The 23,580-nt window shown below is 40.5% G+C and overlaps 1 protein-coding gene across 6 annotated transcripts in view; it reads right to left on the bottom strand.

Annotated features, from left to right (window-relative positions):
* SH3KBP1 (SH3 domain containing kinase binding protein 1) overlaps window positions 1–23,580 on the bottom strand; it is a 351,211-nt gene that overhangs the window by 75,289 nt on the left and 252,342 nt on the right. For all 6 annotated transcript variants that reach the window (XM_045014652.1, XM_045014513.1, XM_045014730.1 and 3 more), the window contains one exon: window positions 6,335–6,429. In XM_045014652.1, the coding sequence (XP_044870587.1) occupies window positions 6,335–6,429 (95 nt within the window). The remainder of the gene's footprint in view (window positions 1–6,334; window positions 6,430–23,580) is intronic.

Genomic DNA, 23,580 nt, shown 5'->3' with positions numbered 1-23,580 from the left:
CTGGGAATAGATTTATGCCTGCCCTGCTGAGCTCTGTCGTTTGCTGCTATCACCACCAGGGAGTTGGGGGGTAGGTGGGAATAGAAACCCTCAAACCCTGGTGTGGAAATGAAGTATAGTTTCTCTGAATGTTTTGCCATAGAGGGCAATGAAGCTGGGGTATTTCAGAGGGCCTTTGCAGGATCCAGGAGAGACTCATTTATTGGTAGGCCAACTCTCCCTGGAGCCGATGGTTGGAAAACATCCAGGAGTTTATGCATCTTGGAGGATACCCAAGGTGGCAGGAGGTTCTGATCACCAACGGAGAGGATGATTCCAGCACACTTGGGGAGGACGAGGTAGTTTGCAGCATCAACAATGGATCCTGCTCTTGTACCACAGGATCTGGTTGGAAGTGTCCCATAGGACCAGAAGGAAGAGATTCAGCGATCACAAGAGTCACTGACGGGACTGGTGATCATCTTCTGGAGGAAATAGAAGAGTGGGACCTCAGAGACCAAGGAGCATCCCAGGATTTCCAAGGAGGCCACTGGGCATACAAATAAGAATTGGTATCTAAGTAGGCCCTGGGCCGAGAACCTCTGTTCCTACTGCAGGACAGATGCCAATCTCAATACTGATAGTGATCTGAGGGCGATCCCTGGCACTTATCTGGTGAGGACGATCCTGATCTGGATCTTGAAGAATCCCAGACGTCCTGTGGTGACAAAGGGGGAGCCAGCACCAATGTGGCAAACAAACAGAGTTATCTGAAGCACAATAAGGAGGTGGCACTGGTGTCAGAGAGCAGTGGAGAATTGCACTGAGTAAGAGACACTCCCACTTGGTACTGGGGAGGCATCGGCGCCAAGGCCGGTACTGCATTTGAGATGGCATCTGCCACCAAGAAAACAACAGTGCGAAAGGATGTCCCAGTGTCGAAGGGGCCTTCGATGCTGGGCCTGGCCTCAACTCCACAGTCTGTGGCCCAGGTAGCATGAGCTACAGGGTAGATGCTCTGCAACACAGCCAGAAGGCACCAAGGACACAGTGGAGGATGATCTGGTAGATGCTAGATGATCTGAAGAACCCCTGAACCAGTGGAGAGTCTAGGACTGAGGCAAACCAGGTCTGATGCTACCAAGTATGCCTTCGGCATGGAGATAGTTGGCACTGCTGCTGATATTGTCGATACCTGACTCACAGACACCCCATGGCCAGAACCAGAATCAACGGTATGGGCCCCTGCTGCTCTCGGCATGGTACCAGGCAGCGGTTCAACAGACCTGTTCCATTCTACATGCCAGAAGGAGTATGGTGTTGGTCATTACTCCTCTTAGAAATGGAGGAGAAGTCTCTGCAAGCCCTAGAATGGTTCTGGTTCATTCTATGGGACCTTTTCCTTGCCACAATAGAGGAGGGTGAATGGCCCCTTGTCCTCTTGGGGGAAACGCCAGAGCCTGAATGCGGAGAGGCATCGCTTGCCAGATCCGAAGGCAACTGCTGATCAGAGGAGGACCTCCATGCCAAAGCATGCTTCATGGCCTGTTCCAGAAGGTGCTGCTTCAATGGCAAGCCTCTTGCCACCGGGGTTCTCTCTGTGAATTACTTGCAGATGGAGCACCTCTCTTTAATGTGTCCCTTGCACAACAAACACCTGGTGCCTGAGTTGCTGTTGGGGTGACCCCCTCCACAATGGACAATGCTGGACTCCTGCCGAGGGCATCACACAGGGCAGCCAACTACTTTAGCTAACACTAAACTAACACTTACCTAACCCTAAAGATATTACTACTACTATATACAAGGAAATCCAGTAGTTCTGGCTCAATAGTACAGCTGCAGCTATCTCTGGTTTTACATAAAGATGAATCTATCTAGAAGAAATATTGGGAGTAAGACTCTGCTGTCCTTGCTTGGAGATCAGACACCTCACTGGAGTTCAAACAAAGGCTTAGTCAACAAAGTAAAGAGTACACACACAACATTTAAAGCAACTTCTATTTGGTAACGGAAAATCTTTAAAAATGACCTCCGTGAAAACCTCTATCCAGTCAGAAATAGTTTCAGTGAAGGCCAGATGAACTAACAGATACTAAATAGGGATATTAAATTGATTTTAAAAAACCAAAAGTTATAAAACTAATGGAACAATAAAGAATCAAATTCCAGAAAAAGTGGTCTTTCAAATACAGCGGTGACTCGTGTTTACTACCTTTAGTCAACATGGAACAAAACAAATTTCATTTTCCCCAATTAACATTTACTAACTTCAATTAACATTTTATTATCTGAATAAATATTTACTTTATTTTATTGCAAAAACATTCTAAAGAAGAAAAGTTCATTAAGCAAAGTGTAAACAATTATGGCCTTCAAAAAATGTATTCATGAATAACATCTCCGTTCCACTCCAAATGATCACAATGGGATAAACTAGTAGGACATTGTATTCCTTTGGTTGATAGGTGAATAAAAGGGATAGACCATGACTTCAGTTTGAAGGTATGACTGATGTCACAATGGATTTTCAAGCAGGATGAAGAGGAATATTGGGAGAAAACAGCTCCTTTGCATGAACAACTTATTAATTTCGAATTAAATTTTTAAAAGGAAAAATAAAGAGATCCAAAATTAGCAAGATTTATGTTTATTTTTTCATCCAAGTATGCACGTTCATCTTTGTTAGCAACTATACGTAAGTAATTTGGAAACCATTATAGTACTCCAATTCTGCTATTGGTTAGTAGACAAACTAATGAGATTATTTTATTTCGTATTACCAAACGTTCTGATAAATCTAAAAAGAAAAGGGGTAGTCGTGCCACCAGACTCCTCAGAAGAAAACATGCTCAACCTATTTCAGATTCACCCTACACTTAGAAATCAATTCCCTACACAGCATGCAAGATGCATCTCCAGCATAACAATGCTTGCAATATCTCTGTGCATCCATCAGGAAAGACTATGTATACTAGTGGAACAAAAGGATAACAGGACTGAATTTGTTTTGCAAAACAATAAGTTTTCCTTATTTTGACAGAGACTAAAGGGGAAGAAGGAAATAAAAAGATAGCTGAAAAGTTGCAATCCACTGAAGTGAAACTCCACACGTGCTCTTGGCAAGTAGGCACCACAGCATGCATGTCAGTGAAGGTTTAGATTATCTCTAGTGTTTTAATGCTTTCCCTATGGATTTTTTTCCTGCTTAAGTGAGGGCACTATCTGCAAAGTCCTCATCCTCTTCACATTCGGGTCAGTGTCATGATGCCGTCAGAAACTTCCACAGCCACACTTGAGGAGTAACTTGAGCATATTTTACATGTCCTACTTATTTATACCTGTTAAATTAACTGTGTATTAGCTGCTCACCTATCCTATCCATTATCTGTTTAGGCTCCCCACCATAAGTTGTGATACAACCTGCTGGAAAATTAACACATGGACTCACCATGAAAGCTGGATAAATATTAAATATGTTAGCAACAGAGAAAGGACAGAGACAAATGAGCATTCAGTTTTGAGACACTGGATTTGGTTTTCTTTCAATATGTATACTGACTCATTAAATATATTTATATTCAGAATAGGGCTGTCAATTAATCGGTATTAACTCATGCGATTAACTCAAAAAAATTAATTGTGATTAATCACATTGTTAAACAATAGAATACCAACTGAAATTTATTAAATATTTTCAGATGTTTTTTCTACATTTTCAAATATATTGATTTCTATTACAACACAGAATACGAAGTGTACAGTGCTCACTTCATATTTTATTACAAATATCTGCAATGTAAAATAAACAAAAGAAATAGTATGTTTCAATTCATCCCATACAAGTACTGTAGTGCAATCTCTATCATGAAAGTGCAATTTACAAATGTAGATTTTTTTTGGTAACGTTATTGCTCTCAAAAGCAAAACAATATAAAACTTTAGAGCTTACAAGTCCACTCAGTCCTACTTCTTGTTCAGCCAATCACTAAGACAAACAAGTTTATTTACATTTACAGGAGATAATGCTGCCCTCTTCTTATTTACAGTGTCACCTAAAAGTGAGAACAGGTGTTCGTATGGCACTTTTGTAGCTGGCATTGCAAGGTATTTGTGTGCCAGATATGCTAAACATTTGTATGCCCCGTCATGCTTTGGCCACCATTCCAGAGGACATGCTTCCATGCTGATGATGCTCATTAAAAAATAATGCATTAATTAAATTTGTGACTGAACTCCTTGGGGGAGAACTGTATGTCTTGGGCTTTGTTTTACCCGCATTCTGCCATATATTTCACAGTAGAGCAATCTCGGATGATGACCCAGCACATGTTTGTTTTAAGAACACTTTTATAGCAGATTTGACAAAACACAAAGATATCAATGTAGATTTCTAAAAATAGCTACAGCACTCGACCCAAGGTTTAAGATTCGGAAGTGCCTTCCAAAACCTGAGAAGGACAAGGTGTGGAGCATGCTTTCAGATGCCTTAAAAGAGCAACACTCTGATGCAGAAACTACAGAACCCAAACCACCAAAAAAGAAAATCAACCTTCTGCTGGTGGCATCTGACTCAGATGATGAAAATGAACATGCATCAGTCCGCTCTGCTTTGGCTCATTTATCGAGCAGAACCCATGATCAGCATGGATCCACGTCCTATGGAACGTTGGTTGAAGCATGAAGGGACATATGAATCTTTAGCACATCTGGCACATAAATATCTTGTGATGCGGGCTACAACAGTGCCATGCAAGCACCTGTTCTCACTTTCAGGTAACACTGTAAACAAGAAGCAGGCACCATTATCTCCTGCAAATGGTAACCAAGTTTGTTTGTCTGAGTGATTGCCTGAAGTAGGACTGAGTGGACTTGTAGGCTCTAAAGTTTTACAGTTTTATTTTTCAGTGCGGTTATTTTTTGTACATAAATCTACATTTCTAAATTCAACTTTCACGATAGAGATTGAACAATATGTGTATGAGGTGAATTGAAAAATACCATTTCTTTTGCTTTTTACAGTGCAAATATTTGTAATAAAAAATAAATATAAAGTGAGCACTATACAGTTTGTATTCTGTGTTGTAATTGAAATCAATATATGGTAAATTAGGGCCATTCTATGGTAGATTGGCTAGAACTTTGAAATACAAACCTATATTGTTAGAAATTACAGGTGATACTAATTGTATGTGTGTACTCATATCTTGTTAAGATGTTAGTCATGTAAACAGACAGTTCCTGTCTGTCACTATAGCTACTGATTCAGAGATCAAAAGGAAATATTAACACTTACATTATTGCACCCAAGATTCATCTAAGTGTCTACATGTGTCTTTGAAATTTGTGATAGACTGCCTAATGGATAAATTGCCTTGTGTTAATTTGGGTAACTAATTACTGGTGATTGCTTATTGTTCACTGAAGGACTCCAACCTGTCAAAAAAAGGGCCTGAAACTGTATAAAAAAGGGCCTGAGTCCTGATCCTTTTTCTCAGACCTGCTTAATGTTTCATGCAGGGGAAGCTTGAGTCGAAAGGTTTAGATCTCCAGAATCCCAATCTGGAATCACCCCGAATACAAACATTGGACTATAACCGATGAGCTAATTCTGAAAGAACTCTTTGCAACTACAAATCCCACCATCTCTGCTATGAATCTGAATCTCAAGAATTGTACTCATGTCTGTATGTATACTGATCTTTTAACCAATACCCTCTCTCTCTCTCTCCTTTTTAAATAAATTTTAGTTTAGTTAATAAGAATTGGCTGTAAGTGTGTATTTGGGTAAAATCTGAAATATCCATTAACCTGCAGGGTAATCTGTCAGATCCTTTGGGATTGGTAGAACTTTTTTATACGATGAATACGGTTTTCAGTAATCCTCATCATATTTGCCTTGGGTGGAGGCTTAAGGTTGGGTTGTTTTAAAGGAACTGTGTTGTTGGCTTCTGGGTAACCAGTGAGTTATTACAGAAGCTGTTTAGTGCTGGTTTGGTCAATCTAAGTATTTGAATATCCACCAGCTTTGGGGATTGCCTGCCCCATTCTTTGCAGTTCACCCTAGTTGAGTGACCTCAGTTGGCTTCCCTGGGACTCCAGTCACACTTGTAAACTCATAAAAACACAGACTCTGTGCTTTGCTTAATCTTATCAAGATAAGACTCTGAAGCAAAAGGAAAAAAAAGGTCTTTCTGACACCTATTTTATCCTGTTTTAACAAAACGCTATAGTTTTAAGAGCTCAGAGGGAGATTTTCAAAGGTACAAAAGGGAGTTAGGTGCCCAGCATGCAAATTTATATATATATTTTGAAAGCTGTATTCTGGTTTATGAAAGGAAAATGTTGCCTTTACCTTATTGATAAGTATGACGATATCCCCTTCTTTGATTGTTAGTTCATCTTCATTCTGTGCTTCATACGGAAATATTACTTTGCAATACTCCTTGACTGAAAGGAAAAATGTGCAATTCAATAAACGATAATCTTATAACATTTTTTATCCAGCTATTTCACTATAAATATAATCACGTTATACTTTGTAAGTGTCTATATAAAATATTGTTTTATCTTTTTGCTATTTGTTTCTCTGTAGATTGTAGACCTTCAGAAATTGCATGAAATATTCAGAAGTTCTGTATTGACAATTCCTGCATTTATCAGCTAGGAAGAAAAAAAAGAGTTTTGTAACCACATGTCATGAACCATTTCCATCAAAATAAATGTAAGCGTTTGTTATTCCCATCAATGCTTCTGTATTTCTTTCCAAAGGCTCACAGAAATTAGAGATGGAAAAGACTTAGGAGGCCAGATAGTCCATTTATCCTCCTGCCAATGCAAGACAATAGATATTTCTAATCTGGTGAGTCAAAATAATAAAAAATAAAATGGAAAGATGATTCATAAATATTTCCTTGTATATACATTATTAATGGATGTTTTCCAACATTACTATAAAGTTTTTTTCCTCCTTTCTTTCTTCACTGTCTATAAAGATCTCTCTGGCTCATGGCTCTCTTCTCGCCAGCCAGGAAAACTAGTACATGAACCATCTGTGTGTAGCCTCTTTCCTCCTCTGAAGAAATAATGATCAGGAAAGGAGGATGTGCAACCTTCTAGAAAGATCCTCTGATGACAAGAGCCAAGGAGGAAGAGGCTGATCCTCCTGCTACTTTCCAGAAATAGAGAACATCCTTCAATAACAATTTCCAAGTACTATTATGTATGTATTAGTTGCTCAGAACAAAAGAACAGTCTCCAAGGATTCAGCATGGGAGAACCTGAGACCCACAATTAGGTTGAGGGGGGATGTGAGTGGCTAACTACCAGTCTGTAAGTTGAGTCTTGTACCTCTCCATCTTTTCTCTGGGGTCAAGCAAGGAAGTTACTCCAGCTCAACATATTGAGCAGTTCCTCTGGGGTGCTTGACCTCATATCACTGTAGGAGGGAGCAGGCACAGTAGTGGAGATATGGGGGGTGGAAGGCTTACGTGCACTGATCTAGAACAGCTGGTTGTGGAGCAAGTGAACTGCAAGGAGACAGAGACTGATAAAATCCACTATGTTCTCATCATTTCATTTGCATGTGGGCTATCATCATCATAATTTTGTCTTTATAGAATCTACACGGCACAAAGAAAGATTTTGACAAATAACAGATGCAATAAATATATACAGAGCTGGTACCAATTAAGGCTGTGTTGCAAAAAAGTGTGTGCAGCATCTTGTGTAAAGCCTCTTGTTATTAGGCAGGACCTTAATGATTCATTTTTATGACACAGAATGGAATGTTGGGAGGGGCTGTTGGAGGAAGTGATTTTCCTTTTTGAATGAGACTCGGGAGACTTTGCATTCTCAGGTGAATACATTAGTCCTCCATGAATTAACTGGATGTTATGTTCTCATTATCAGGTAGGAAACAATGCACAGCAGTCTACGGTGAATCAGTAGAAAGAAAGTATTACATTAGAATTAAAACCCCAGTGCTCTCAGAGAAGGGCTCACAGAAAAGGGCAATATACCTAGGTGTTCGTAACCCTTATGAGTGTGTAGTCATTTGGATGACTGCATAAAAAAGATGAATCTACTTTCAAGCCTCTGGAAAGGATAACTGTTTAGGAGAAGCAAAAATAAATAGTCAACACGCTCAATAGGTCAAACATATAAAATCATATTATCAAAATGCGGTAATATTCTACTTTTCTTCATCACATTAAGACTTCCATAATCATCTGAGCCCAATATAACAACAGGATTAAAATGTGCTTACTTCCAGCAATCATGTTTAGACAGACTAAAAGAAAGGGACAGATTCTAATCTCAGACACAGAGCATATGTGTATACAAAAATAAAATTTTCTGAGACATGTCAACAATCAAGGTCAGACTCAAGCCCATGAAATGTAATGGGATGTTGCTTTTTCAGCCTATTACGCTGGTTGCCAATGAAGAGGTGAGATACACTGGGTATTTACACTGAAAAACTACCTCTTAGAGACCTCAATGGAATTGACTTTTTTTTTAAAAATGAGATCAACTGTAAATGACCGGTGAAAACAATGGCTGCCAGTAGAAATCTGACAAATGACAGCTGTAGACAATAACAAAATAGACAAAAGCCAAACTATCCCGCTGCACCAAAAATAAAATGTTTGTATAGCCCCTATATTTAGTACTCCCAGCTGCCAGTTTTGTACCCCTTCTTCATCAGCGTCACACTGCGGACTAGTATACAAGGCACACAAACCTGCAGCACTCTTCTTAAGTTCCACCAAATGCCTTGAAATTTCTCTTTGACCTAATGTAAAGGTACGTTTTTAAAATAAGACTCTCTCTCAAACATATGCACATGCAAATTTTGGCAAAGAAATACTGGGGGGAGAGGGGAAGAGAAAGACATGCAATTTGATGATTTTCAGTTCTTACTTAATGCTTTAAAATGATATTGTTATGTTTACTCTTTCAAATTATATAAAGTGCCAATAAAAAAACTTGAATCCTAACTCTCCCCCCACCCACCCACCCACCCCCAAAAATGGAGAAATAACCCTTCTTTCTCAATTCACATTCCTCAGGAAACAGACTGAGTGAATAGACAGGCGTTAAAATTGCTCCTGAAAATTAACAAACAATCTCTTTTGCAGTGGGCTCCAATTATGGGTCTCTGCACTCTTAACTGTGGCCACTGAGGGAGTCGTAATCCTTTTTTTTTTTTTTTAAATGGTGAAGCAGACTTGACTGAATAATCTATAACTACCACCACTTCTAATTCCTAAATACTTAGCAGTTTATATTCTCTCACTCTACCCTGTGTCCTCAGGTAAAACGCCTTTCTAATACTACTCCATTTCCCTGATATTTTTACTAAATAACACAATGTAACTTTTGTTACCTCAAGATGTTTGAGTTCCTCAGAAAGCTTTTGCCTGTCTTTATCAAAGCCCGTACATACCCATAAAAGGGGATCAATTGTTTCTTCCACCTTATGGAGTACACATAGTCCATCTTTGTGTCTATTTATTAAAAAAATAATGTTGTTTAAGCCACAATGGCTAGTTAGTACTCTACACTAAATTATTTCACTTTTTCTACTCAGGCTCTGATGTATGTTGTTATCCTCAGCTGTATGGCACAATTAAAAAAATCTTCTTCCATGTTCTTCATTAATCCCAAATTTTTGCCATTCCTTTTTTAGGTTTTTCTGTACTAGGCTTCTAGATTTCTGTTTACTCAAGGGTATTTCTATGCCAGTCCTTTCATTTCATTGTCCGCCTTTTCATTCCCTGTAATCCCAATATGTTCTGGGATCCAAGCTAATGCTACACGCATCCCCATCTGTAGTAACTTTCATTAGAAATATAATTTCATTGAGTAAATCACTTCTACATACCGAAACTCCTTTTTTTTTATCATCATAAGATCTCAGACTGAGTTAACAAAAAAAAAAAAGAATGACCACTTCTGCTGGGAGTACACCCCAGATCTGATTTAATGCTAGCATAATTACTAGTTTGGCTGTCATGACAGCTATAAAAATCAGATGTTCTCTTAGATGTACTAATGCCAACTTCTGGTATACAATATGCTGCCCCTACTCTTCCTGTTTTTTCTTTTTTGGATCCATCCATATATATTTGAAAAAAACCCACTACTTTTCATTTATATACTGGTACACTTCGTTTTTATTACCTACTGTCTCTTTTTTATGCTTAAATTTATAAAATAAATCTAAATCTGCATTTGGACATGCAACTTTCCATCTATAACTAATTTTCCCATGACTAATAGTTTTGACTTTGTTTAGCTTTTCCTTGCCTTTCAACTTCTGCTTCCACACTTTAACTCAATCATGTGGATTTCTATCATCATAGGCTATCATTCACCTATCAAATTTTCAACATTCCTCGTATATTTGTTTGGTATTTTCCTCACTGCATTTCCCAGTAACTTTTGGCCCAGAGAGTTAGGTCCAGTAGTTTCATTCATAGTGTAACCGGCATTTCACTAGAAGCTATCTGTAGTGTATATATGAGCGTAGTAATAAATGAACCGCATACAACTCGCAGTGCCAGTGCTTATATTAAATCTAATATTTTAAGTTCTGATTTTGATGCTGACCCAAAAGCTTGGCAGCCATAGCCAATAACTGGGTCAATTAAAGCTCTGTAAAGTATCAACAGTGTTTTCTTACCTGCCCCCCAAGCAGTCCCAGCCAAACTTATAAGCAGGTTACTACTTCCTGTATGTTTATCTTTAACACAGTCTATATGATCTTTCCAAAGTAATTTATTATTAAATATTACCCCTAGAAATTAAAACCTTTTACCTATGTCTATTTGTTCTCCATACCAATACAGTTGACATTCCTTTATAACTTTCCGTATCGTAAAGACCAATACTTTGATTTTAGTGACGGAGAACTTGAAACCTCATGAATTTCCGCAGTCAGAGGTCTTTTGTAACGCTTTGTTGATTCTCTTTTTCTCCTACTTCAGTATTCCTGCTCCTAACCCACAGAGCACAATCATCTGCAAATAAAGTGACATCTACGCTGGCACTTATTCATGTTGGGAGATTATTTATTATAATATTAAAGACAGTCAGGCTGATAACACTTCCTCATGGTGTATCATTTTTAACTTTACATACCGTATATTTGACATAATTTTCCCAACTCTGACCTGCCTGGTTTTTTAACTCAAAAATTCTGTAATCCACCCATATATTCTTCCCCTTATCCCTTGTGCGCCTATTTTGTGCAACAAGCTTCCTTCCACAGCATGTCATAAAACTTTTCAATATCTATGAAGATAGCTATCACAAAACCTTTGTGACCCATACAGTTTCTAATTTAACAATTTGATCAATGGTGCATCTTCTTCTCCAAAAACCACTCTGCACCTCATCTACAATGCCACTGTTTTCCAAATAGGCAGCCAATCTTTCATTCATCATTCTCTCCATCCTTTTTATCCAGGCAGGCTGTAAGGGCAATAGGTCTACAGGCACCACTTCTGTAGAGTTTGCCTGGTTTCTGCATTTGTATGTTTTTGACTGTTTGCCTGGTTTTTGCACTGGAACTACTGCACATTTCTCTTCTATTCTTATCACTCCTTTTCCCCATATAGTATTATTGTCATGACCCACAAGTCTTGAACCCAGGCCTGAAGGATTCCTGGGAGCACCGACACTCCAATCCTCCACCTGGCAGCCTGCTGACAATGGCTTACCTGGGACCCGCCAAACCCTGCCCCAGTGTGAGGCTCCACCCCTGAAATCCAACTGGTGGAATCCCAGAGCAGCTGACTGGTTCACTGGCAGCAGGAAGAACAGGAAGCTCCACCCTGTTCTGGACTGTATGCCTTGTGTTTCCTGCTCTGTGGCTTGATTTCCTGGAATCCATACCAGGCTTGACTCTTGGCACCTGACTAGTGGTTCCTAACCTCCAGTTATTCTCCTGCCTCTGACCCTCTAGTATCCTGATCTGGCCTGACTCTGGTTCTCAAGTCGTGGTTCTGACCTCTAGTTTGTCTTCTGCTTCTGACCTCCTGATATCCTGACCCAGCCAACTCTTGACTCTGGTGTATTGCGGACTCTGTCTCTGCTAGGTCTGGCCTCCCATGACCAGGCCATGACAGATATATAACTACAAGAGAACCCTCTAACTGCTTTCAAAGAGATATTTAAGCACTATGTTGCATATATTATCTTTACATAGGGATGTATTCTTGCTGATATCAATAGCTTTCTCAAGTTCCCACATACAAAACCATTCGTTCAGTAAATAAAGATAAAGATACCAACTACACTGTTCATGATTGTCTTCAATTAATTGTATTTTATTCTTGTAGAAAACTCCCCTTTGATTTTCATCATTACTCATCCCTCGAAAAGCTTCGAATAAAACTTCTGCTTTCTCATTATAAGAACATCTGACTATTTTGTCAGTCCTAATAAGGCCTGGAATGTGACTCCTCTTGGTCTGAATTCCATTAATTCTTCTAATTTGCCAGTACATTTCTGATGTCTTGGTATCTTTATTTATCTGCCCACAGTACTTCTTCACACGCTCTTTGGTTTTGTTTTTTTTATAAGTCTTTGTGCTGTTGCCTTACTTCTTTTACACTTCATTAGATCTTCACTGTTAATTGCAATTTTTGCTTTTTTATAGGCTTTATTCCTTTATTTAACTGCCATTTTGCACTTCTCACTCCACCATGAAAGTAAGGTTTTGTTCTGGGGTACTTCAATATATTAGGTATGGCTAGAGTAGCTGCTGCTATTAATCCTTTTACTATATTCTCATTGAAATTCTCTGTCATCATTCACATAAAGCTTTCTTAAAATTCCAGGTGGGTAATCTTCCATTACATTCAACCTTACCTTGCCCTTGAAAAGTAATATGTATGGGGACATGATCACTCCCCATTCCTTCTTCCTTATGTGTTTCCCAGTTGTGTCTATTTGCAATATCTGCTGTTATAATTTCCAGGACTGAGAAAGAAAGATTACCATCTGTGCATTAAATTGAATTGGGGTGTCATTGTTTAAAACCACTACATTGTTTTAATCAACAAAACTCTTGAGGGAGTCTGTGTTAAAAAGAAAAAAATGTATTTGACTAATTTAAAGTCCATTCCCTAGGCCACACCCTGTGATTTTTAAAATGAAGTGTTTTAACCTGGCCTTTTACTATGGAGAGGCAATAGAGGGGAACCCTCTCTTGAGCTTCCTCTTATCACTCCTGGTGCAGTCCCAAAAGCAGCTCTGATGTGACTCGGGAATGCCCTGAGCAGCTGCTGTACCTTATCTGCTGCAGCGGCTCAGGAGCTCCCTCAACGGCCATTTGCTGCATCTCCAGGGATGGAGGAGAATGGTTCTGGCAGGGCTGCTCATGGGGGGGGGGGGGGAGAGGAGAGTGGGGCAATTTGCCCTGGGTCCCATAGGGGCCCCATAAGCCCTGGCCCGACAGCGGTCCAGGTCTTTGGCGGCATTTCGGGGGGGGCCTTCAGTGCTGCCAAAGATGCAGAACGACTGAAGGGCCCCCCGCCGCCAAAGAGCCGGACTGCCACCGGGTGAGTACAAGCGCCGCAGCTCCCCCACTTTGCCCCAGGCCCCCTGAATCCTCTGGGCAGCCCTGGGTTCTGGCTGGTCCATTGCCATCTTCCCCACCAGGCTGTGGGAGTCCCAAGGAGAATAGAACAGGAGCTCAACTGGCTGTGCCTAATCCCAGAAAAAAACATGGAGTAAAACATGGCTCCCCACTTCCACACCATCACTCAGGACAGTGGGAAAAGATATGAGAGAACTAACAGCTCTCTGATTCTCTCCCACAGCCTGAGCCCCAGCACAGGTTACAGCAGTCCAGGGGCTGCTTTAAGTTGTGTAAACTGGCTATGGTCTCCAACGAACAATACTCCAGGAGGGGAGCTAGAACGCAGCTCACTCCAGCTACTCCCCCTCCATGCCCCAGAATCTGTTCGAAAGTCCTGAACACAGCTCCTTGATCTATTTGAGATGTTTGGCACTCAGGCAAAACGCCCAGCTTGACTGAAAGAAGCGGGCAAGCAAGTTCTAAAGTTAAGGATAACTTGGAAACTGCAACTAGTGCAGAATGTGGATGCCTAATTACCTAGGTTGGTGCATGGGTCATATTTCTTTCACACACCACAGATTGCACTGGCTTGAAATATATTTCCAGTGGCAATTCGAAGTATTATGTATAAAGCCCTATATCGTTTGGAGTCCCATTTATCTTTAAAGACCAACTTTCTCCTTGATTTCTTACCAGACTCTAAAGATCAGATGTGGCATTCAAGCAGACAGTCCACAGATGCATACATCTAGAGGCCAAAATAGGGCAATTCTCCAGGGAAGGTCCATGACTATGGAGCTTGCATTCCCCCTCAGTCCAAGTGGAGGCATAATCCTCTTTTTAAGTCTGATCCTGCTTCTTCCTTGTTAGACAACTAGTGTGATACACTGCAATAAACTTACCTCAGTCTGACACAGCACAAGCACTATGCTAGATTTGTACTTCAGCTTACTTGAAAATTGATTAAAAAACACTATCCACATACATTTGACTCTGAAAACCAGTTATTTAGCTCTCCACAGGGAGTCTAAATTCACATACCAACTGAGTTGGGTGCACACGCTAATGGAGTTTGGATAGATAAATCAAAACTACAACACAGTCTGAAAGAAGAGGCCTAAAATTAAGTGAGATTAATCCTATTACTGATATCACATGTTTCTATAAATGGAGTAAGAGATGCTAGAGCACAAAAGACCACGCACACAATTAAATGAGATAAGACTGCAACTCTGTTGCAAAGACAAACAAACACACAACACAACTCAAACCCAAATCCAAGGTACAGCAGAATTTAGTTTTACTGCTCAATATCTATAGAGATCATTAGAGTCATGATCAAAAACTGGATTACCCAAACAGATCTTTCCACAGAATTTCACCATGTATACGGAGAACATCAGAACACTGCCTCACCACCATAGAAACAAAGAAAACGTAACAACCTTGAATAAATTAGAACCGCTCTAATCCAGATTAACTAATCTTTACATTTTATAATTTGTACCAAGAGGTATCTTCTGCCTACTACTCAGGAATATCAGACACAGCATTATAAAAAAGTCCATTATAAAAATTTGTTACTTTTACAAAATATAATACATTTATACACATTATGAAACACCATGAAGTACCTGAAAGTAAATTACAATGCATTTTGTGCTACATTATCCATATTTTTCTATTGCATTTATTGGCAATTTCAATCATTTGCAATAGTTCTCCCAGTTAATTAGCAGTGTTCTGGTATACAGATTTTCAGAATCCAATCTCATATACTTATAATAATGGATACATATTTCCTAAAACACAACCTTATCACTACAGGCTAGCGCCCCTCCCACCAAAAGCAACTCCAACCCACAACAAACACACACCTCCCCACAATGTATTCTATACCAAAAGCATATAAAATATATGAACACCCATTATCAGCATTACCCCCACAAAAACCCAACACAGCACATGATATATCAGTCTTCCCCCTACAAAAATCACTCCTATAAACTCATGAGAAACTTTCAATGACATTCCCCCTTGCCTTCTTTTTCTGCTGCCTCCCTATACCCCGAGGACTCTCTCACATATTCCGCCCCCTCAAGCTCTACAGGCTCTTTCACCTCCTCTTTGCCCTTGGAGCCCCGAGGTCCCGTCTCTTTCTCTCCCCAGTGTTTGAGGGCCCTTCTTTCACTCTGATGGTTCTCCAGCTCTGAAGTGCTTCCTCCTCCTTGTCTCTCAGATCCCTGAGGACCTTTCCTCCTGTCCTTTTATCTCTCTGAAAGCCAGAGGACCCCTTTTTCTTCCCATATTATCCCTTTCAGGGTTCAAAGGGTCCCTTCTACTGTACCCATACTTAGATCCTTACTCTTTTTGGCTGCCATAGACTGGTAGAAGCCCTCTGTGTTGTCTGCATGGTTAAATGAGCAAAGGGACCAGAAGGCACAGAGTTTAGTTGCACGCCTGCTGGATTGGCTACTACCTGCTGCACCCCCTTTTTCCTCATGTCACTAGAATCACAACAAAGAGAGGGCTCTTGAATTGGATGTGGGGAGAACAGAGAACCAAATATTACTCGGCACTGGGTACTCCTCCTGTGGAATGATAGGCCAATAAAGAGACAGGAGGGCTCACTCAGTTGGGCAGAGAAGGTAGAAGGGAAGTGAAGCTGCTCCCCATTCTGTGTTTGTGGGCTACAACCAGCATGCAGTCTCACACTGCAGCTGCTGCTATGCAACTGAGAGCAAGAAGCATCAACGTTAGCCAAGGAAAGGATGGTTCTGTGGTGGCACGCCAATCTTCCTGCCGCTCTGCAGGCCAGCAATGTACTCATAGACTCATAAGAATGGCTATACTGGGTCAGATTAATGGTCCATCTTGCGACAGTGGCCAATGCCAGGTGCTTCAGAGGGAATGAACAGAACAGGTAATCATCAAGTGATCCATCCCTGCCCATTTCCAGCTTCTGACATAGATTAGGGATGCTTCAGAGTATAGTTTTGCACCCTTACCCATCCTGGCTTATAGACATTTATATCCAGTTCTTTTTAAAACCCCATTATAGTCTTGACCTTCACAACATCCTCTGGCAAAGAATTCCACAGTTTCACTGTGCATTGTGTGAAGAAATCCTTCCTTGTTTGTTTTAAACCTGCTGTTTAATTTCATTTGGTGACCCCTAGTTCTTGTGTTATGAGAAGGAGTAAATAATACTTAGAATCATAGAATATCAGGGTTGGAAGGGACCTCAGGAGGTCATCTAGTCCAAGCCCCTGCTCAAAGCAGGACCAATCCCCAGACAGATTTTTGGCCCAGATCCCTAACTGGCCCCCTCAAGGATTGAACTCACAACCCCGGGTTTAGCAGGCCAATGCTCAAACCACTGAGCTATCCTTCCCCCTCTTCCTTATTTACTCTCTCCACACCAGTCATGATTTTATAGATGTCTATCATATCCCCCTTAGTTATCTCTTTTTCATAATGAAAAGTTACAGTCTTCTTAATCTCTCCTCATATGGAAGCTGTTTCATACCCCAGTCATTTTTTGTTGCCCTTTTCTGTACTTTTTCCAATTCCAAAATATATTTTTTGAGATGAGGTGATCAGATCTGCATGCAGTATTCAAGATGTGGGCGTACCATGGATTTATATAGAGGTAATATATTTTCTGTCTTATTATCAATTCCTTTCCCAATGATTTCCAACATTGATATTTTCAGAGAACTATCTAGAATGACTCCAAGATCTCTTTCTTGAGTGATAACAGCTAAGTTAGACCCATCATTTTATTTGTATAGTTGGGATTATGTTTTCCAATGTGCATTACTCTGCATTTATCAATACTGAATTTCATCTGCCATTTTTGTTGCCCAGTTTACTTTGGACTTAACTATCTTGCGTACTTTTGTATCATCTGCAAATTTTGCCACTTCACTGTTTACCCCTTTTTCCAGATCATTTATGAATATGTTGAACAGTACTGGTCCCAGTATAGACCCCTGGGGGACTTTAAGGTCAGAAGGGACCATCACGATCACCTAGTTAGTCTGACCTCCTGAATACTGCAGGCCACAAAACCTCACCCAACCACTTCCGTAGACCTCTGGCTGAGTTACTGAAGTCCTGAACTCATGATTTAAGACTTCAAGTTACAGAGAATCCACAATTTACACCACTTTAAATCTGCAGGAGACCTGTGCCGCATGTTGCACAGGAATGTGAACCTCCCCACCCCCCAGTCTCTGCCAATCAGACCCAGGGTAAAATTCCTTCCTGACCCAAAATATGGTGATCGGTTAGACCCTGAGCATGTGGTCAAGACCCACCAGCCAGACACCTGGGAAAGAATTCTCTGTAGTAACTCAGAGCCCTCCCCATCTAGTATCCCATCACTGGCCATTGGAGATATTTGCTTCTAGCAGTTGCAGATCCGATACACGACACTGTAGGCAGTCTCATCATTCCATCCCCTCTAAGCACCCTGTGGCAGTGAGCATATTAGGATCCAAATCGTGAATCCCAGAGACCTCTCTCAGTTTGGAGCTGGATCAGTGGATTGTGCCTTACGCTACCCCTTTGCAAGTGAGTGGCAGTGTCTGTTGTGTTTAGCACCTATAGGCTTCAGTCAGGACTGGGGCCCCATTGTACTAGGTGTTGTATTGAAAACACAGCAAAGAGGAAAGAGAAATTAAGCTAAACTCCAAGATGGAGTGGATGAATGCTGGTACCTAGCACTCTTAAGGAACATTTATTAACAGCCTGGGACTGGAGACTTTTTGGATTTATGGGTAATCCAGCTTTCTTGTGGCAGCTTCTCAAAAAACACAAAGAAAATTCTCCTGCCTAATACAACTTCCGAAACCTTAAAAGTACCCATGAGAACTGTTCAGCTGTTTCTACTTTTCTATTTTTACTTATACCTAGTAGGATGGAAACAATGGCATAAACATGAGATTATTATTTAGGCATGCAAATAGTAGGTATTCACACTGATCCATAAATGCTATAGGACTATAAAATTAGTTTATACAGCTTTCTAAACTGAGACTTATTCAGGAAGTTGTGCAATCTAGGTACTGTGGGAAATTCTGGATGCATTGTAATAAAGTAAAAGAGGCACCAGATGTAGAACATAAGAGAATACCCAGAATATCATAGAACAATTCTTTTGGAATAGCTTTCTTAACATGGAGAACCATTGGATCATATGCCTATGGTCCGACTATTGCAGATGAAGTTTATTATTACAAAAACATTTCTCTCATATAATATTGGATATTTTTTAAAAATCTTGTTAAAAATTGTTAAGGACACAGAGGTAAACGGTAATTGGGATAAAGTACAATACGGTTTTACAAAATGTAGATTGTGCCAGACCAACCTGATCTCTTTCTTTGAAAAGATGACCGGTTTTCTAGACAAAGAAAATGCAGTAAATCTAACCTACCTGGATTTCAGTAAAACATCTGATATGGTTCCACATGGGAAATTATTAGTTAAATTAGAGAAGATGGAGATTAATACAAGAGTTGAAAGGTGGGTAAGGAACTGGTTAACAGGAGCCTACAGCAGGTAATGCTGAAAGGTGAACTGTCAGACTGGAAGGAGGTACTAGTGGAGTTCCACATAGATCAGTCTTGGGACCAATCTTATTTAACATTTTCATTAATGACCTTGGCACAAAAAGCAGGAATGTGCTGATAAAAGCTGAGGATGACACAAAGTTTGGAGGTATTGCCAATACTGAGGAGGACCAGAATACAGTAAAACTTGCCAAGAGCAACCACTCATGGAAGTTAGCAAAAGTGGTCGCTTGTAAGTGGTGGTCTCTCTTCAAAGGTTTGCTGCCTTTAGAGCTGGGCAACCAGAGAACAGTGGCTGCTGGCCAGGTACCCGCAAGCAGCAGCACAGAAGTAAGGAAGATCATGTGTCCTACAGGTTTGTTTTTATGGATGGAGTAAGAAAATATGGTTGCTAGTCGCAGATGACAGGTGATCGGTCTTCACAGTTAAATTATGGGGAAAAACATTCTGTGGCCTCTGCAGGTAGTTACTTGTGATAAGTGGTCTCTCTTCAGAAGTGGTCACTAAGGCACATTTTACTGTATCACACAAGAAGATCTGGATGACCGTGAGAACTGGACTAATAGAAATGGGATGAAATTAAATAGCGCAAAGTAAAGCAATTAGGGACTAACAACGAGAATTTTTACTATAAACTGGGGATTTATCAGTTGGAAGGGAGAGGAGGAGAAAAACCTCGGTATACTGGTTGAGCACAGGATGCCTATGAGCCACCAATGTGACGTGGCTATGAAAAAGGCTAATGCAGTCCTAGGATGCATCAGGTGAGGTATTTCTAGTAGAGATAGGGAAGTGTTATTGCCATTATAAAAGGCACTGGTGAGACCTCATCTGGAATACGGTATGTAATTTTTGTCTCCCATGTTTAAGAAAAATGAATTCAAACTGAAACGGGTGCAGAGAAGGGATACTAGAATGATCAGAAGAATGGAGAACCCACCTTAAGAGAGGAGAGTTAAGGAACTTGGCTTGTTTAGCCTAAACAACTGAAGGCTAAGGGGAAATATGGTTGCTTTCTGTAAATACAGCAGAGGGATAAACAACAGAGGGAGAGGAGTTATTTAAGTTAAGGGTCAGTGTGGGCAAAAGAAAAAGGATATAAACTGTCCATCAACAAGCTTAGGCTTGAAAGTAGGTGAAGGTTTCACCATGAACAGCCTTCAAAGGGGCAAAACACCTACCTGGTTTCCAAGACTCAGCTAGGTAAGTTTATGGAGGGGATGGTATGATGAGATTGTCTACCATGGCTTGTGGCCCACCTTTGATTGCTAGTAGCAAGTATGTCCAACAGCCAGAGATAGGGCACTAGATGGAAAGGGCTCTGAGTTACTATAATGAATTCTTTCTTGGGTGTCTGGCTGGAGGGTCTTGCCTCCATGCTCAAGGTCTAATTGATCCCTAGGAATTTTCTTCCAGGTCAGACTGGCAGAGCCCAGGGGTGTTTTTTTGCTCTCCTCTACAGCATGGGTCACTTGCTGGTTTGAACTGGAGTAAATGGTGGATTACCTGTCACTTGAAGTCTTTAAATCAAGATTTAAAGACTTCAGTAACTCAGCCAGAGGTTAGGGGTCTATTACAGGAGTGTGTGGGTGAGCTTCTGTGGCCTGAGATGTACAGGAGGTCAGACTAGATGATCATGATGGTCCCTTCTGGCCTGAAAGTCAATGAGTCTACATGCATGCCTCAGTCCCCTGTCTCCCAAGCAAGAGCAGACTCTATAAAGGTTCAAATGGAGCCTCTAGATTCCAGCATGGATAAAATGTCCTAATTCAACAAAGTTTGGGGAAAATTCAGAGGTTCTGTGTGGGGTCAAAAATCTGGGTGTAAATGGGAATGCTGTGCAACTTATTCCATTCTGATATTGTGCAAGAAACTGCTCATCCCATCAGTTTTGGACACACACAAAAAATTGAGTTTTTGCACACAGAGGGGGTGAAAGAGGGATGCAGAAGAAAGAGAGGATGTTTCTGGCAAAAAAAATCAGCGTGTCAAAGGAATATTCCAGGGAAGTGCAAGCAGCACCATTCAACTAGGGACTAAAGGTTAATCCTAGTATAAGAGGGTGCCACTCTCCTATTGCCTTTGATTCGGAATTGCACCTGCTTACCCCAGGGGAAGCTTGAAACCCAAGAGTATTGGGAAAGTCCACTCAGGTGTATATTAAAGTAGGAGGACTGCTTCATATTACATTAATGTTAATAGGTTTTTAGCTGCTTTCTTGTATGGTCTCTTCCTGGTCAGCTCCAGCCCTTTTTCCTTCTACAACTCCCTTTCTTCCACTTCTTCCTCAGTGTACAAACTATACCCAGTTTGCAGGCTAAAATAATGGCAAGCTGGTGCACGGCGCCCTATTTTGTTACTTAACATGATTTTCTTATCAGCTTACATCCGACAACTAACTTTGACCACCTCTGTACATTCAGAAGACCAGACATACATTAAATGTCAGGGTGTCAGCACATTTAGAAAGAGGTCAGGAAAGCAACACAATGAAAAACTATAAGAAAATAAATGTATATAGACTGGCTAAATGATTACTAAAGTTTGGGAGAAAATGTTTGAGACACTGCACCACATATTCTTCAGAATGATATTATGATATGATTATGATATAATTATGATTTATTTTATGCAAGATACACCATTTGAGGTGTTATTGGAAAAGTTATGATTTGCTGAATACGAGTATCCAATTTGTATGGATATATCATTTTTGTATCTGAAGTTATGAATATTGACTATATATCTATATTTCAAATGTAGTTAGACCTGGGTAACGCCCACTAGACAAGATGCTTTCAGTCTAGACAGTGGGTTGGGAAGGGCCTATTCAGGGCAATGGGCCATTAGGAAAAAACAATATGCCTTAGGAGAAGCTTATTTACCACCTGGTGATGAGCCTTTCTGAGAACACTCCAAACAGCCTGTGAGTTATAGCTGCTATGACCCTACAATGACATGTGCTCAGATTACATGATGCTGGACTCCTTGGGTGTCAGTATTTTTCCACAGACTGGCTTGAGAACCAAGCTTTGAAACAAAGGGTTCGCACCATATGCAAAAACTATATAAGGCAGGGAATGCCATCATCTGGTGTTCTTCACTCCCCACACAAGACGACTCCTGGAAACACCTGAGGAACAAAGACTGAACTGGGGGAAGTGCTGGACCCAGGCTAAAGGGATTTCTAGCCTTCGAATGAAACTCCTGGGGATTCCACGCTGTAAAACAAGTGCAGCTTTCCCCTTAAGAATCTGTAGCCTGCTTGTATCATCTTTTAGAGTGAGAATTTGCGAATTCATATCCCATCAATTTAGTATATTAAGCTTAGATTGTGTTTACTTGCTAGGTAATCTGCTTCCATCTGTTTACTATCACTTATAATCACTTAGCATCTATCTTTTGTAGTTAATAAACTTGTTTTTGCTTTATCTAAACCAGTGAGTTGGAGTGAAGTGTGTGGGAATCTTAGCTCAAGGGCAAAGGCTGTTGCATATTCCTCTCCACATTGAGGGAGGGGGCGAACTTTCTGAGCTTACACTGTACAGTTCCCTGTGCAGAGCAAGACAGTATAATTTTGGGCTTATTCTCCAGAGGGGCTGCGTGTCTGGGGAGTTGGGAGTTGCCTTAGCTGTAGCCTTTCCATTGTTGGCTCATTGCAGAAGCTGGACAGAGAGTCTGCATGTAACTGCATCTTGGTGTGGCCCTACCTATATGAAGGCTGGTGAAAGTGTAGGCTGGAGGGCTTTGCAGCTTGTCATAGCAATACAGCGTGCGACGGAGCCCAGGCTAGTGGGTCAGGGGACTCAGTGGTATTCCAGTCCCAGGAAGCACTGCGGGGGAAACCCGTCACAGTATTAACTACCCATAAGAATCTGAAAGGTAGAAACTTCAAGAGGGAGAGAAATTGTGTTGGCAGTTCAAGTGATATAAACGAGTCATTACATGAAATAAGACATAAGAAAATATAATCTACGAATTAGGAACAATTTCCTAACAGGGAGGTTCAGGTTATGGACCAGGGAGGTTCAGGTTATGGACCAGGCTCCAAAAGGGAAGCAGTGGAAAAATCATTTTTTTGGTTCATATAAAACTGAAAAATAATTGACTAATAATGCTGTACTGCACGGTCTTTTCCAGATCTAATTTCTATGAGCCATATTCTCCTATCCATTCTACATTACAGATTTCTTATCTCCACAGCTGATCTCTGTTGGGATCAAGGGAATAAATGGAGAATGTGTAATAAAGAGCCTCAAGTGTAGATCAGAGAGGAGAATTTTGACCTAGAAATACGAAGTTTCACTTTCTAATCAATTTCTTTGCTCATTCAGGCTTTATTTTCCCTCTTAGTTCTGTCTACCTCCCCTTAGATCCCAACACATTTAATTATAATTTTTATCAAAAAAATAACAAGACTAAAGCATG

This window comes from Mauremys mutica, chromosome 1 (assembly GCF_020497125.1).
Source record: "Mauremys mutica isolate MM-2020 ecotype Southern chromosome 1, ASM2049712v1, whole genome shotgun sequence".
Lineage (NCBI taxonomy): Eukaryota > Metazoa > Chordata > Testudines > Geoemydidae > Mauremys > Mauremys mutica.
This window is presented reverse-complemented; position numbering and strand designations above follow the sequence as displayed.